This window comes from Daktulosphaira vitifoliae, unplaced genomic scaffold (genome assembly GCF_025091365.1).
Source record: "Daktulosphaira vitifoliae isolate Bord-2020 unplaced genomic scaffold, ASM2509136v1 Scaffold_1, whole genome shotgun sequence".
NCBI classification, from domain to species: Eukaryota; Metazoa; Arthropoda; class Insecta; order Hemiptera; family Phylloxeridae; genus Daktulosphaira; species Daktulosphaira vitifoliae.
Genome location: NW_026099572.1, coordinates 16,081,140 through 16,095,602, shown reverse-complemented (window position 1 = coordinate 16,095,602; position 14,463 = coordinate 16,081,140). Strand labels below are relative to the sequence as shown.

Genomic DNA, 14,463 nt, shown 5'->3' with positions numbered 1-14,463 from the left:
TGCTATGTTCGTTTTACTATGATTAGATTTCAATAATACATTTTGTAAATAACTAACTACATTGACATGTACAATTTTATTTTTACCGTCATAATATACTAGGCAGTACAAATTTCATTTCGAATACTATCTAAACAACTTTTCTCAATCTTTATAAAATTACAAATTAAAAATTATATTCTTAAACAGTAAAAAAACCATTAGTTGGTACAAAACATAGGTGATCCGTAAGAGTTGAATTTTCTATGTTCTAGAATTAAGCTTTTAATTAAATAGTGATTTTTATAATCAATTAATTTATGAAATAACATCTATTATGATTAATTTTTTAGATTAGATATGTGGGATTTAAAAAAATTAAACATCGAGTTTCATTCATAGAAAGGTAATATTTATAAAAAGAAAATAATATGAATTGAGAGAACATAACACAGTATACAAATTGTGGGTTGCCTATTATTAACAGTTTTAATTTTGAAGGAAGTAATGTTTTCATGGCAACATTTTCTGTAGTTTTTTTTTATTAGTTATTTTAAATGATAAAATAATTAAAAATGATTTTATTTTTTAATTATTTCTTTACTTAAAAATTCTTTGATCAACATTTTTGTTGGGAATGTGCAGAAAAGATCGGTATTATATCAGACAGGCATGTTCCGTAAGTTCATTTAGAGCTACATAAAAATATTGATATTATTTCAATTCGCCAAATAACTAGTATTTTTAAGAGGGCGTTGATTTAACCAGTAAATTCTTGGATTATTAGTCACTAAGGGAACGCGCTGAGAATATCGTTCTCACAAGTGAGCTTGACTTTTATTACGTTCTCCAGCCTCCATCGTACATCATTGTATAAAATATATTCGTTTATATATAAGTAGATACCACACTTGTTGAACCGGAAGCGGACTTCCTATTTTTTCTGGCGCCAATCTTGAGTCATATTAAACCGTTGTTTTCTAAAGCGGTTAGTTAATATTAATTATGCCTAAAGAAAATTCAAAGCATATAAATATTCAACACATTTATTTCAGAGTATTATTTATTTATTAAAAAAAAAATTATTATTTTTTAATTTCAAGATTACTTAATAGTAATTTAGTTATTATAATAACAAACGGGAAATTAAGAGATTTGATAGATAATACATTTTATTATTAAGTGTTCAATTTTATTTCAACCAATTTTACTTCATTTTTAATCAAATCATTATTTAGAATTTCTAAATAATGCAGCAGTACCTAATAATAATTTACATCTGTTCACCGTGTCTGTATACATTTTTTTGTGACAACTAATTTGTAGGAATAATTGAAGTAATTAAGAAATTAGCCGGATCTGCTGTTGCTTCTTATAAACACAAAATCGTAATTCTACGAATGGTACTAAATATTTAAACTTTTTTATTGTATATAGGTACCAAATAAAATTTTGAAAATAATTATATAAATAACGTGTGTTAAGGCGAATTGGTTATTACTTTTTTGATTTTCTAAAACACAAATAATATTTAGTTTTGGTTTTTCGAACTTTTCCACATTATGAAGAAGGTCATTAAGTACTAAAATAAATGTTATGTTTAGAGCATCACTAAGATGTCTACATGTCTTGAGACTTGATTTATTTACTTAAATATATTGTTGTTAAAACTCTGTAAAACCGTTCTTATAAAACCTTACATTTGTAATAATTCACCATAAAAATAGATGTGTGTGTGTGATATGTGTCGATTACGTTGATTGGAGAATATTATACTACGAAATTTCTCACTATTCACGATTGTAATAAATTTGAATTTAGTGTAAAATGAATTTCGGAATATTCACCATCAAAATACTCTTGTATTTATACGAGTTAAGGTATAATAAGGTTCTTTTTTAATTATAATTAAGTGTGTTGGCGTGTAATGACCGTATAGTATGAATGAAAACGATGACGTATCTTTCGGTCGTGACGACATGCATACGATGCATAGTGAGTAATACTACTTGCCATTGTTCGTCTAGTTCATTCATAAAAATCTGTTTTTAATTGTGTATAGCAATTGTGTCTCAGTGAAAAAACCCAAATAATAATTTTACTTATTTAAGCTGAACGACAATGACCTTGATAGACACTACAATAATACAACAAGATAGATAGTACTGAATAAAATTAATAGCATAGCAGTGACGTATGAGTCAATTTGCACTCTAAGAAGTTAATTTAGTTTTTTGTTTATAAAAATCTTTTTGCGTTTATCTCAACTCGCGGAATTGAGATCATCCGATGAATTTTTTCACATGCGTATATGTTATAAATATAGAAATAATGTTATACAACATCATGGTTTTAATTTCGTGACCACGTTTTCAGTGAACCGGTTTTTAACTATTCTGAAAGACTTTTTCACACATCTATTTAAAAATTGAACGAGGTGTTCGCTACGTATTCCAATGAACGACCAGAAATAAGTGGTTTATTCAACTATTGCTTTAAGGAACCTCCCAATGCTTGGATATCGTACCAATGGATAATGGCTATTAAGACCTGTACTGGAGCTTATGACATCGCAATTAATGTTTTTAAGTTAAACGGCGGTTTCTTAGAATATGCTTTCGAAGACTCGTTTTCTGACATGCGGTTTGCTTTCAAACTCAACGTCTTATCTGAATGCGAACATAATTTTCAGTTATATGCTGCCAGACAATATTTTTATAAGTATTATTATATACAACTACAAGTAGAGAAATTAAATATTCACCATTAAATAATAAGCCCTAATTAGGCGTAAAAAAATAACATTTTATAGAGATACATTGATGTACAGACATAGTACATGATTGTCGCCAACAGGTGAACGAGAAACTGTGCCGCCGCCACTGAAGGGGTTAGTCAGCCACTGTAGCCGAAGTCTTGGAATTGGGATGCGTCATCCGCATATACAATATCTTAGATGTACATACCATACGGTATATTATGGAAAATGTCAGTGATTCAGTTTTGATCTTAACATCATAGTATTCGCAACTATGTTGATCGAAGTAATATCGTATTCAGACGTTAAAAAAATTGTTTTTAAAAAAAGCCTGAAAAAATTTGACCAATATCAAATTTAAATATTTTTGTTCCGGTTTTTGAGTTGAAGGTTGGTTTGTTAATATGATTTTATGTGCACGAGTTGTCGATGATAGTGCGTTATCATCCCGATCGATTTGCTAGATTTTTGACGGAAATGCTTTGGTTTAAAGTGAAAAATAGGTAATGTCCAGTTCTGTCGATGATACATCAGATGGTCGAAATTCTACGGATAACGTTGTTTTGCCTAACGGTTAGTTAAATGTAATATTTTGGTTATGTCTAAAGTTATTTAAGTATTTTTAATATGTTCATGTTTAATGAGAAAAACATTTTATTTCAATGAAAAGTTTATTTAATAAATCGTGCAAATTATAAGCAAAAATAAGGACAGTGTCCTTTCTAGAGTTTAAAAAATGTAGTACATAAATCAATAAAAAGAAAACAATTATTTTTTGTTTATTGTTTAATTAAAAAAATAGAACTAATATTTCATATACTTTTCCTTTAACATTTGTTATTGTACAATTTTTAATTGCTATCAAGTATTAATTGAATAAATTTTTGAAAATGTAATTTAACTAATTAAACTTTTATATTTATAGTATTTGTACTATATTTGAGTATTATAAACAATTTTCATAAAATTATGACATTTAAACATATTTCGAACAGTAATATGAAAACTGTATGTTTTCATTAAACCTGTATTTAGGAACTTTGAGTGATTTGAAGGTATCCTTTTTGTTACAGAAAAATAAAAATAATAATAGATTTATTTTTTGCTCACTTTAATAACATTTGCTTTAGTGTCTTGCAGCATAAAACTTTTGAAAACCTTTAGAGCTTCATGAAAACATTGGTAAAAGTGGTTAAAATTTATTTACTTAGTTTAGACTTTACTTTAGTTTAACATTATTTTTAATAATAATGCAAACGTAAATATCATCACCTCCATTCCCAAACCACGTATCTCTATTTTTCAAGAGGAAGAAAAGAATATATAATTTTTATACAGCTAACAACAGAAATGGTTTGCAATAACCAAAGGAAAATTAAATTATGTATAATTTTTTAGATCCGATTGACTGGACCAAGGACCACGTTGCTGCGTGGTTAAAGTGGTGTGCGAATCAATTAGAATTATGGCCATTGCCAAGACCTGAAGATTTTCCAGATTCTGGACGTGGACTTTGTTCTTTGAATAGATCAGAATTCGATTGTAGATCGAGAAACAGAAGATCTGGTCGATTATTGTTGTTACACTTGTCACTTCTAAGACAACCTGTCACAGGAACACCTCCCAGTCCTAGTTTGACTACACCTGATGAAGGTAAGGAGTGGAAATCAATAATTTTAATTTAAACCTGTAATTGTGGTTTATGATTAAAAATATTCTCAATATATATTAATAAATAAATAACTAACATGTCGGCTTACCATTTACATTTTTGATAGACTACTTTATTCTATTGGAAAAAAATAATCATATCATTTTTAATAGTTGTATATACAAATTATTTTTTTTAATTAGCCATTTGATCTATCCTAAATAATAATTATGTTGAGTTATAACCACTATTAATGCAATAATTGTATTAAGAAAATTAATTTTGGTGATTTTTAGTATCATAAATAATATCAAATATTCCTTATAAGAGTATCAATTTTATTTCATTTCATAACAATATACATGTTTAACTAACTTATAAAATAAAAAATTGCTTATCAATAAAAATTTGTTACTAGTATCTTGGAAGTTATTAACATTTTTAAACATGAACTGGAGGGAGAGCATGGCAGAGTAATACATAATGATAAAACAACATAACCCATGCCTTTACTACATGCTATATTTAAAAATAGTTATAACTTCCGAAATAATGGATCAAATGTTGTTATCGACCAGTCAGTTTTCTTAATTAAAACATTTTTTATTTAATAAGCTAGCTATGTAAATTAATAAAATTTAAATATACCGAATTTAATTTTCTGACAATAATTATTTTAAGAGAAAATGATCGGCTAATATTAAAATAATAATTGTAAGTTTTAATCAACGAACCATTTTTTATCATGTTTGAACGAAGTATTTCTTATTTTCATTTTTTAAAAATATTCAACAAATAACAGCTTTGATTCGGTTAAAATGTAATTAATTTATACTATAATCAATATATTGATATAATACTACAATAGATAAAATATTATTTCTGAAAGAATGAAATATATGTACATTTTACTTATATTCATTAGTGTAGGTTATTATAATGCTCGGATGATTAAACTTCAAGGATTTTAATACTAAATTGTTCAAAATTAATTTTAGTATATACATAAAAACACGATATTTTATCCAAGTGCTATCTCAACTAGTATATCGGAAAAAACTGTATTATTTTTACAAAATGTTATGATAACCGTTTTGCTTAAATGTAGATCAATAGATACAAAATTGCACGACTAGCGTTTTCCCCATAGAATACGTCATCGTTAAAGCTTAACACAAAAATAAGGGATAAAAATCCCTCTGGATCTAAAGTGTAATATATCACGCGGGGACACAGGTAATCCCTTCTAAGGCTTGCTGTCGCTTAACCTCGGCCATTATTGCTTCTCGACATTTGACTTTCAGATTGCAAGATTTTTTTATCCTTTAACAGTTAGTCCTATTTTTATTATTTCGTTTTCAATCCATGATATATAAGACAATCACCACCCAACTACAAAAAAATATATTCACAATAATTGTGAACCATATAAGCATATATAAAACTAAGTATAACATGTATAGTTTCAATTTTCATATGAGAATGATTTTATTTTGTTTTTTTATTAAATCTAAAATTTGCTATTTTATCTATTTTATTAGGTTGAATTATTTGAAGTTGCAACTCGGCTAAAAAATGATAGTGTTTGAAAGCCTATTCTTTTTTGATATTAAAAAACTAAAATATTTTGTAAGTGTAATAATATTGAATGACTCAAAATTTTAGCAAGAAAACTTTTTAGAATTAATTTTTTGGTTAGTCAGATTATAATAGGCTGCACCGTTTCAATTGTTAGTCATATATTAATAATATTAATCTGCATTGAAATGATGTATTGATTATTACTCATTCATTTATTACTGCATTATAATTTTTGCTTATTTTATATTAATTGAATGAATTGATAAAAATAATAAAAACTATATCATACAGAATGATCGGTATATTTTAAATCACTCGGTTACTAGTAAAATAAATAAAATAATGGAAAAACAATTTTTGAATTCTTTTAATTACATATAATTCTTTATTTATCAGCTAATAATTACTTTTTAGAATCATCCCTTATAACTTAAAAAGGTATCAACTTTATTTTTTTTTAATAGCAACATACATATATACTAGATAATAAAATAGGAAATAATTTAATTAAGAAAATGACTGGTCGATAACAACTTTTTGACAAGTATTTCACAAGTTATTAACAATTTAAAGTATTTGAGTGGAATAATATAGTGAGTGTTGCTATTCTTTATCACTTGTCATTACGTGCTCTTCGTCCTGCCTAAATATAAAAATGAAAATAACATCCAAAGTACTGGTCCAAGAGTTGTTATCGACCAGTCATTTACTCAATTAGATAATTTCCTATATTTAAGCTACTAAAAAATATATGTTGCAATTTAAAAGAATAAAATTGAAACCCCTATAAGCTATAAGTAATGATTCCAAAAAGTAATTCAAAAGGATAAATAAAAAATATGAGTAACTAAAAGAAATCAGAATTGTTTTTTCAATATTGTATTTATTTTTAGAGTAATCGATTGGTTTATGACGAACCGATTACTCTGTAATTTATGATATATTTGAAATGAAAAATCGAATATACGATTATATATTACAATTATTATATTACTATAATATTTGAGTTTTGATAGTATAGTATTAATAAAAATAAAAAATGTTAATATTTAATTTTAATTGCTATTTACTTAAGTAAATTCATTTATATTAGTACTATAAATCTGTTATACAAGCCTATTTTGACTCGGATTAAATTGGATACGGAGTTTTGTTAGGATAATGAAACAATAATGGTACACACTTGGGGAAGAAAGAAATAAAATATAAACGGTTGCAGGAAGGAAGGAAGAAATCTCGGGGATTTGCGTTGTCACTTGAAATATTTTCTTATTAATAAATGGATAAAACATTCTAGTTTAAAATTCACTTAAATGTAAAAAAAAAATCGTAATCAACAATAACTACACTGTAATATTTTTATGAGACAATATAAACAAACATAGTTTTGTCATTGAAGTTATGCCTACTGAATATTGACCTTTTACAGATACGGAACCAGAATTTCTTAAAGGGAGGGGGGTGGTTTTTAGATGTCAAAATCAATGTTTTGTATATTTTATATATCAAAATATTTATTTTTAACTAGGTGATGTTAACTCATAATAATTAATATTGATGGGTAATTAAAATGAATTAATTTCTATTTGAATTTTACTCGCACAGAAAAGAAAATGAACTATATATATTTTTATTTTCAACATTTATTACATAATAGATGTTATAAAATGCAATATCATCGGGAATTTCTTTAATTTCCACTAAAGGAAATTATCAATTTGTACATTGTATGTAATGTGCATAAAACAATTGGAAGGGGAGATTGTTTTTAAGTTTTCCAAAAACGATCGGATTAAATTTTTGTCAAAGATTCTCTATTATTTTTTAGAATGAAATTATAAATATTGTTAATCATATAATTGAAAAATGTCGTTCAAGTAAAATCAAGATAAGTGAAGAAAAATTAAATGTTGATTTTACATTGAAAATGTTTAGTTCTTTATACAAGTTTGATTTTTGCACATTGGACACAATGTATGCAAACTCTTTTGAAAACAATAGTGTCCTTTGTGCGGGCGTTTATATTAGATAATATTGTAAGAATGATGCTGAAAAATGTTCGCCTCCCGTGTTGATTCTCTGTGCGGTAAAAGAAAACATTGTCATCGACCCCCACGGCTTCTGCCGTTTTAATAAATGCTCTATGTGCTACGTCTATATCACTAGGGGGGGGGGTGCGTATATTATGTAAAGCTCTCGAGACGAGCACTCTGCCGGAGAAAACGATTTAATAACGTCAGCTTAGACCCCCGTCGCCGACTGTCATTATTGTTATTATTATTTCACCCCATCCGAAACCTTATGAACGCTATCCGTAAATCAAATTATAATAAGCTAGCGCGTGCGTATCACATTAAATCTTAACTCTAAAGACCAACCCATTTCTTTTGATGTACTTATGTGCCTTCTAACAATTGAATTATAGCAATATTATTGCATTGTGTTTCATTCAGTGGTGACTTGTCAGCTATAAGGTGCTTTGCATAAATATAAGTAATTTACTCGGCTGTCAATTATACGTATATTAACTACTAATAAATTTGATTTCACTACTGTCACGTGGGAAAGTGAAACTATAAAATAAACACAAGTACCTTAATAATCAAATACTTAAAGTTTAAGTTTTTAAAAATTATAACTAGATTAATAAAAAAATTATTATCTATTTTTCGATAATCATTAAGTTCGTTTAATTCAATTACAATTGTAGTTCAAGTAAAAATCTAACAATTAACTCTTATCACTTTTTTTATAATTACAATTTTTTCTTATAGAAAAATAATTTAAATAACTTCTCATGAATTTCGTTTTAAAAGTAAGAAATGGAAAGTTGAAATCATTTATAAAATAATCAATTTAGAATTAGTAATTGAAAGCTGAAATATTTCATAATTTTTCTTATATGTTATACATAGTTGTTAGTAAATACAAATAAATTAACAGTTTCTAACCATAAATTGGATTATAATTTATAATTACATATCTTCGTTTTACTTTGAAAATACTAGTTAAGAATAAAAAACATTTTTCTCGTGGTTAACATTTATTTAAAAATCAAAAGTTCAAGTTAAAACGTATAGTTACCATTTCATTTTGATGGTTATTTCAATGGAGAAATCTTTATTTTATATACAATCCAGTATGTTCAGGATACGATAGTTGATACAAAACACATTCAGCTATCGGAAACGTATTTACACTTAAAATAACCTTAATGAAAGTAGTGGACGCTAGAAAAATAAGATGGATAAACACAGGAAAACGAAAAAAGACCTTTGGTCAATCCTCTCGGGACTTGATAACAATTTTTACCCTCACGCCGTGTCGCAATAGATAACATCGGTCCTATTGTTAAAAATGACCTCTTTTAATCAAATCCCCTTTCTTTAACTATTTTATACATTAAACTTTGCAATCGCTGTTAAGATCCAAAACAATTCCGAAAACAAATATCATTTCAAACTGATCTAAAGTCAATTTTACTCAAGTATATATTTTTACAAAACTAACATAAATAAATAAAATTTTAAAAGTACATGTTGTTATGAGTAATTCTTAAAATATCCATGCATAAAACTATTTTATAAAAAAATATTTAGTAGCATAATATATAAAATTATACATGCACAATATTAGATGGTCCTTTATTGATATTGTAATTTTTTTTAAGTCTACATTAGCTAACCATCAATCTGCTTTTAATAGTAAAACAAAACATTTAGGTTTTTAGGTTTATATAACACCTCTTTAGTCTTCCTCTTTTGTTCATTATATTTGCGTATATGTACAAAAATTATAAACAAGTATAAATTTAATATGTAAATAGGAAATTTAGGGGTAAAATAAAAATCTAAAAAATACGGGTTAATTTTTGTTTACCATCTAGAGCAATTGATGACTTTACATCATGTCCTATATACGGACCACCTTAATATATATTAATTATTTTATATCAATAATAGTTTTTTGATTATTTTATCTAAATAACAAAGATCCATGAAAATTTCTAGCTATTGATAGTATTCAGACAAAAAAAAACATCCCCGTTAAAATATCACACATGAATATTAACCTTATTTCTCGCATTTGATATTATTAAATTTCAAAAATCAATAATAACATTGTTATAGATTCAAAATAAGTGTTCAACGAGTTAAATCAGTAAATATACATAAAAATTAAAAAAAAAAAGTTATTCTAATGTGCGATCAACATTAGGGGGTGCTTTGTGTTTTAAATTTAACTGCAGTGGTGATATAAACCACCCTGAAGGAAAAACGCCAATGTATGGGCGGTGCATGTAATCTTGTGGGGCGTGGAAGAAAAATGGTGCTTCCGGCCTATCGACGGCATGCGTTAACTTACTTTTGGCCCAAAGAAAAATTTCTGAAAAACCCCAAAACGTTTGGCCCGCCAAAACGTATTCGCATTTGAAGTAAGATTGTTGGCTTTACATCACCGGTAACGCCGTTGTCGTCTTGTCCGACATGCGAATCGCTGGAACGTGAGTTTGGGAGATGTGGCAGCTCTCAGCTTGTGAACGGCATGATCTTAGAAGGCATTTGCAGATGGCCACTGCTCTAAACCGGGCCAAACCGTTTGGACACTCGGCACATCAGCTTTTTTACAATGGTTTGTTAAATTTGTTTTTACATCTTTGCGAATATTTCATGGATTATAGGTACGAAATAAAGGCTAATGTTAGTTTATAAAGAATAATCATTATTTCAAATCTAACTGTCATGGATAAATTAGCATTTTTTGGATTAATTTTACTTAAAAATTACACTTGAGCCCTTGTTAAATGATTCTTACTAAATTCATAAAAAATATTAATATAAGGGTTTGTCGCCAATATTAATTTAAGAAGACGTTGTCAATTTTGCGTTGAACAATACTTTAATTATGAGAATAATTTTTTAGAATAATTTATTAATGGATAAATAATTTAAAAAGAAAGAAACTAAAAACTATATGTTGACTATAAAATCTATAAAATATTTTCTGTTTTTTTAAAGAATATTATACATAAAAATCAACAAATGTTTTTAAATTACATTGTTTTTTTGTAACACCATATTTATACGAGTAATATCCTTTTTTTATAATAAAACCAAAAGTAAATGTTTATTTAGTAACAATAGAAAGGATTAGACGTATAATCATAGATAATCTCATGTCTAGATTTTTTAATAACAATAAAAATTATTTTAAAAAGATTATCATTCCGAGTTGTTTTATATTTGTAGCAATTATGGTTTTACGTAATAATTTGTTAATAGGTCAATTATTATTTAATGATTTATAATTAAAATAGTAGTAAACTTTTTTATTATATGAAATGTTATCACTTTATGTTTAAATGCGCTTTTCAATCAAGATTTTAGTACAATATTATTAAATCATACAATAAGATAGAATGTCACACACTAATGCTGAGTGAAATATCGATTAGCGAATATATTCGCTATAAAATTTTACTATATTGTTAATAATTTAACTACTATTTGAATAATAAATAAGCATTTAAATAAATCATTTTTTTTTTTTAATAATAAACAAGTACTTTGAGATATTGTACATTATTGTATACTTTATTTCTACGATGTTTAAGGTTTAAGATCTTTACTTATCTTATAAAAAAATATAAAATTATGAATTCTATTGGAATTTCTTTCTAGAAAAGTTGTATTTTCGAAAAAAAAACACTACGATAGTAATTTAATAATTGTATATAATTTTTACAGAATAATTAGTTAATCTTGTAAATACTTATATTGCTGTTGACCCTAAATAGTTTAGAGAAGAGGCGATGTGACTAAGAAAAAACTTTTTTTAAATACTTATCATTGATAAATTAAAATATCTAAAAACAATTGTTTGTTCGGTGATTAAATAAGCAACATAGTAACATAGTAATTTATAGAATTAATCATTTTCCTATTTTGTAGACCCTTATGAAGTAGTTAATGCAGCAAGTAGTCGTTTGATTGCACAGGCTAGTGCTGGTTCTGGTCAAATACAACTGTGGCAGTTTTTGTTAGAACTGTTAGCTGATTCCAATAACGTGGGGTGTATTTGTTGGGATGGTCCTGGAGGAGAGTTCAAACTCATCGACCCAGATGAGGTAGCAAGACGATGGGGGGAACGCAAATCTAAACCCAATATGAATTATGATAAATTAAGCAGAGCACTAAGGTAAATATTGTTTAATAGTATTATTATTTTCTTAATAAAATTTATTTTTTCTATAAATTTACGATGCATAATCATATTTCCAAATAGCTATAGCTGTAAATTGTTCGAATAACATTATAAATTATTAGAGAATGTGTAATAATTTTCTATAAACTTTAATTATCTATAAGCAGAGACGTATTTAAGGAATGGTTTGAAGGAGCAAGAGTCCATCAGAAATTATTAAGGGCGAATCTCAATATTTAAGAGCAAAACCCTACAAATATTGTCAACATACAGTCGATCAAAAATTTTTTTATTCTTATATTGGTAGTTTAGATTCATATGATATTTTAGGTTTTTAATTTTTGTTTCAAGGTTATCATCAAAAGTTCGATGAATGCTTGAAAAAAGTTGACGTTCCATAAAATATTTGATAGAAAAAAATGTTGCCTTTTTTTGTCCATCAATATTAATTTAAAGCGCGTTTTGAAAAAATTTGGCTGCCAAAATTCATATAGCCTTACGTTAAAATTTTAAATATAGCCCTGTCTATAACGTATAATGGTTATTCTTGGGTTTTTAGGTACTACTACGATAAAAATATTATGACCAAAGTACATGGAAAAAGATATGCTTACAAATTTGATTTTCATGGATTAATGACTGCTTGTCACCAAAGTCAATCACAGCTTACTCAGACATCACAACCAACTGCAGCTGGTCAAACTCCATCTTCAGCATCGTCTACATCATCGACAGCGCCGGATTTCGGAGGACTTTATAGTCAGCAGCAGGTATCAACGCCTACCCCAATTTTCCCCACTGGACCTTCTTACTGGGCATCGTCTGCAGCCGGTTTGTCTACCTTGTACCATCATCAACATCCAAATACACCCCGAACATATCCGCCATAATATTTACCTTAAAATAATGTAATCAATAATTGTGTTATAGATAAATTATTAATTTATATATATGTATTTTTGTTGTTTTCCTTGAGGCATATCTAGACTGTATTAATAGTTTTGAAGTAATCAAAAATATTTTTTTTTTGATTACATAACTATTACGATTTCTCATACAAGTTCGAAAAAATATTAAAAATAGTCAAGATTGGTTTCCTTATAACAAAATGTTAAAAATTATTATTACACTTTTATTTAAACAGTATGAAGTAGGAATTTTTATTTTAATTTTGAATACTTTATGAAACTGTTACAAATGACATGATACAAAACTCTAAATTTGGCTAAGGGTAAACTTGTAAATACATACATGTACACATTTTGTCAAATTGACTTTAAAAATAATCAGTTGTAAAATTGCTGGTGTAACAAAATTTTTGTACTAAATATTATAGTAAAAAATGTAATTTTAACATGTTATGTTTGTAAATATAATTTAATGTTATATCTGTTTTGTTAAAATATGTTCCTACTGATACACCAAAAAAAAAAAAACAAAATGTATAGTTGTTATTTCCTAACTGTAGTTATATTAATATACAATCGCGAGTAGATTTTCACCTAGTAGACTAGTTGAGTGTCAATATTATCGACACTCCACTAGTATATTTTAGAGGTTAAAATAACACTCCTTTAAATCGTTAGCGTAATAAGCAATTATGTCGTTAAAAGAATAGTATTTGTAGTAAAATTCTTTTCAACTAATGGCATAACCAGAAAACAATTTTTGCGGGGGTATAACACCCTTACCACCCTTTCATGACGTCACTAATTCCAAGTACAATTATTAATTTAATAACAAATTAATTCAAATTAAACAATGACATGTTATGTTTTAAACAACATTATTCGTTGTTATTCGTACACCAAAATAGTAATTTCAAGGTTTTAGTCAAATTAAATACAGCTACAATATTTCATTTGGATTCAACATGCATCATACTTAACAAATTATATCATTGAAAATAATTTAAAATTATGTCAATTATAATACATGAATCTCTTATGAATAATGTCTTGTTTAACTATACAAATACCATAGAATACATAGCAATTTTAAATCGTTGCGCTTTGTTAGTTAAAAAATCGAATTATCTTTTTTCTACTTATTTAAGTACTATAGTAATAATAATCAGCTGGTTCATTATACAACAATTTTAAGTAGCAAACTTTATTTGCTAAATTTATAAATAAAAATTTTAAAAAATACATACATTCATCAATAAATATAAAAATTTTTTTTGAATATTACAGAAACATTTAATATGTTTTGTTTTATATATTTTTATATTCTATTTGATATGTTGAAGTTGTCTACAAATCAAAATCCGAGTAATATTTGTATTCGG

At 26.6% G+C, this 14,463-nt stretch overlaps 2 protein-coding genes across 3 annotated transcripts in view; both read left to right on the top strand.

The window, feature by feature from the left end:
* Positions 1 to 14,463, top strand: part of LOC126902472 (heterogeneous nuclear ribonucleoprotein K) — a 96,290-nt gene that overhangs the window by 79,608 nt on the left and 2,219 nt on the right. The window lies entirely within an intron of this gene.
* Positions 2,367 to 13,563, top strand: LOC126902641 (transcriptional regulator ERG homolog). Its single transcript, XM_050680122.1, has 4 exons — positions 2,367 to 3,310; positions 4,136 to 4,390; positions 11,921 to 12,167; positions 12,733 to 13,563. Exons 1-4 carry the CDS (start codon positions 3,244 to 3,246, stop codon positions 13,061 to 13,063), a joined length of 900 nt encoding a protein of 299 aa, XP_050536079.1. The 5' UTR covers positions 2,367 to 3,243; the 3' UTR covers positions 13,064 to 13,563.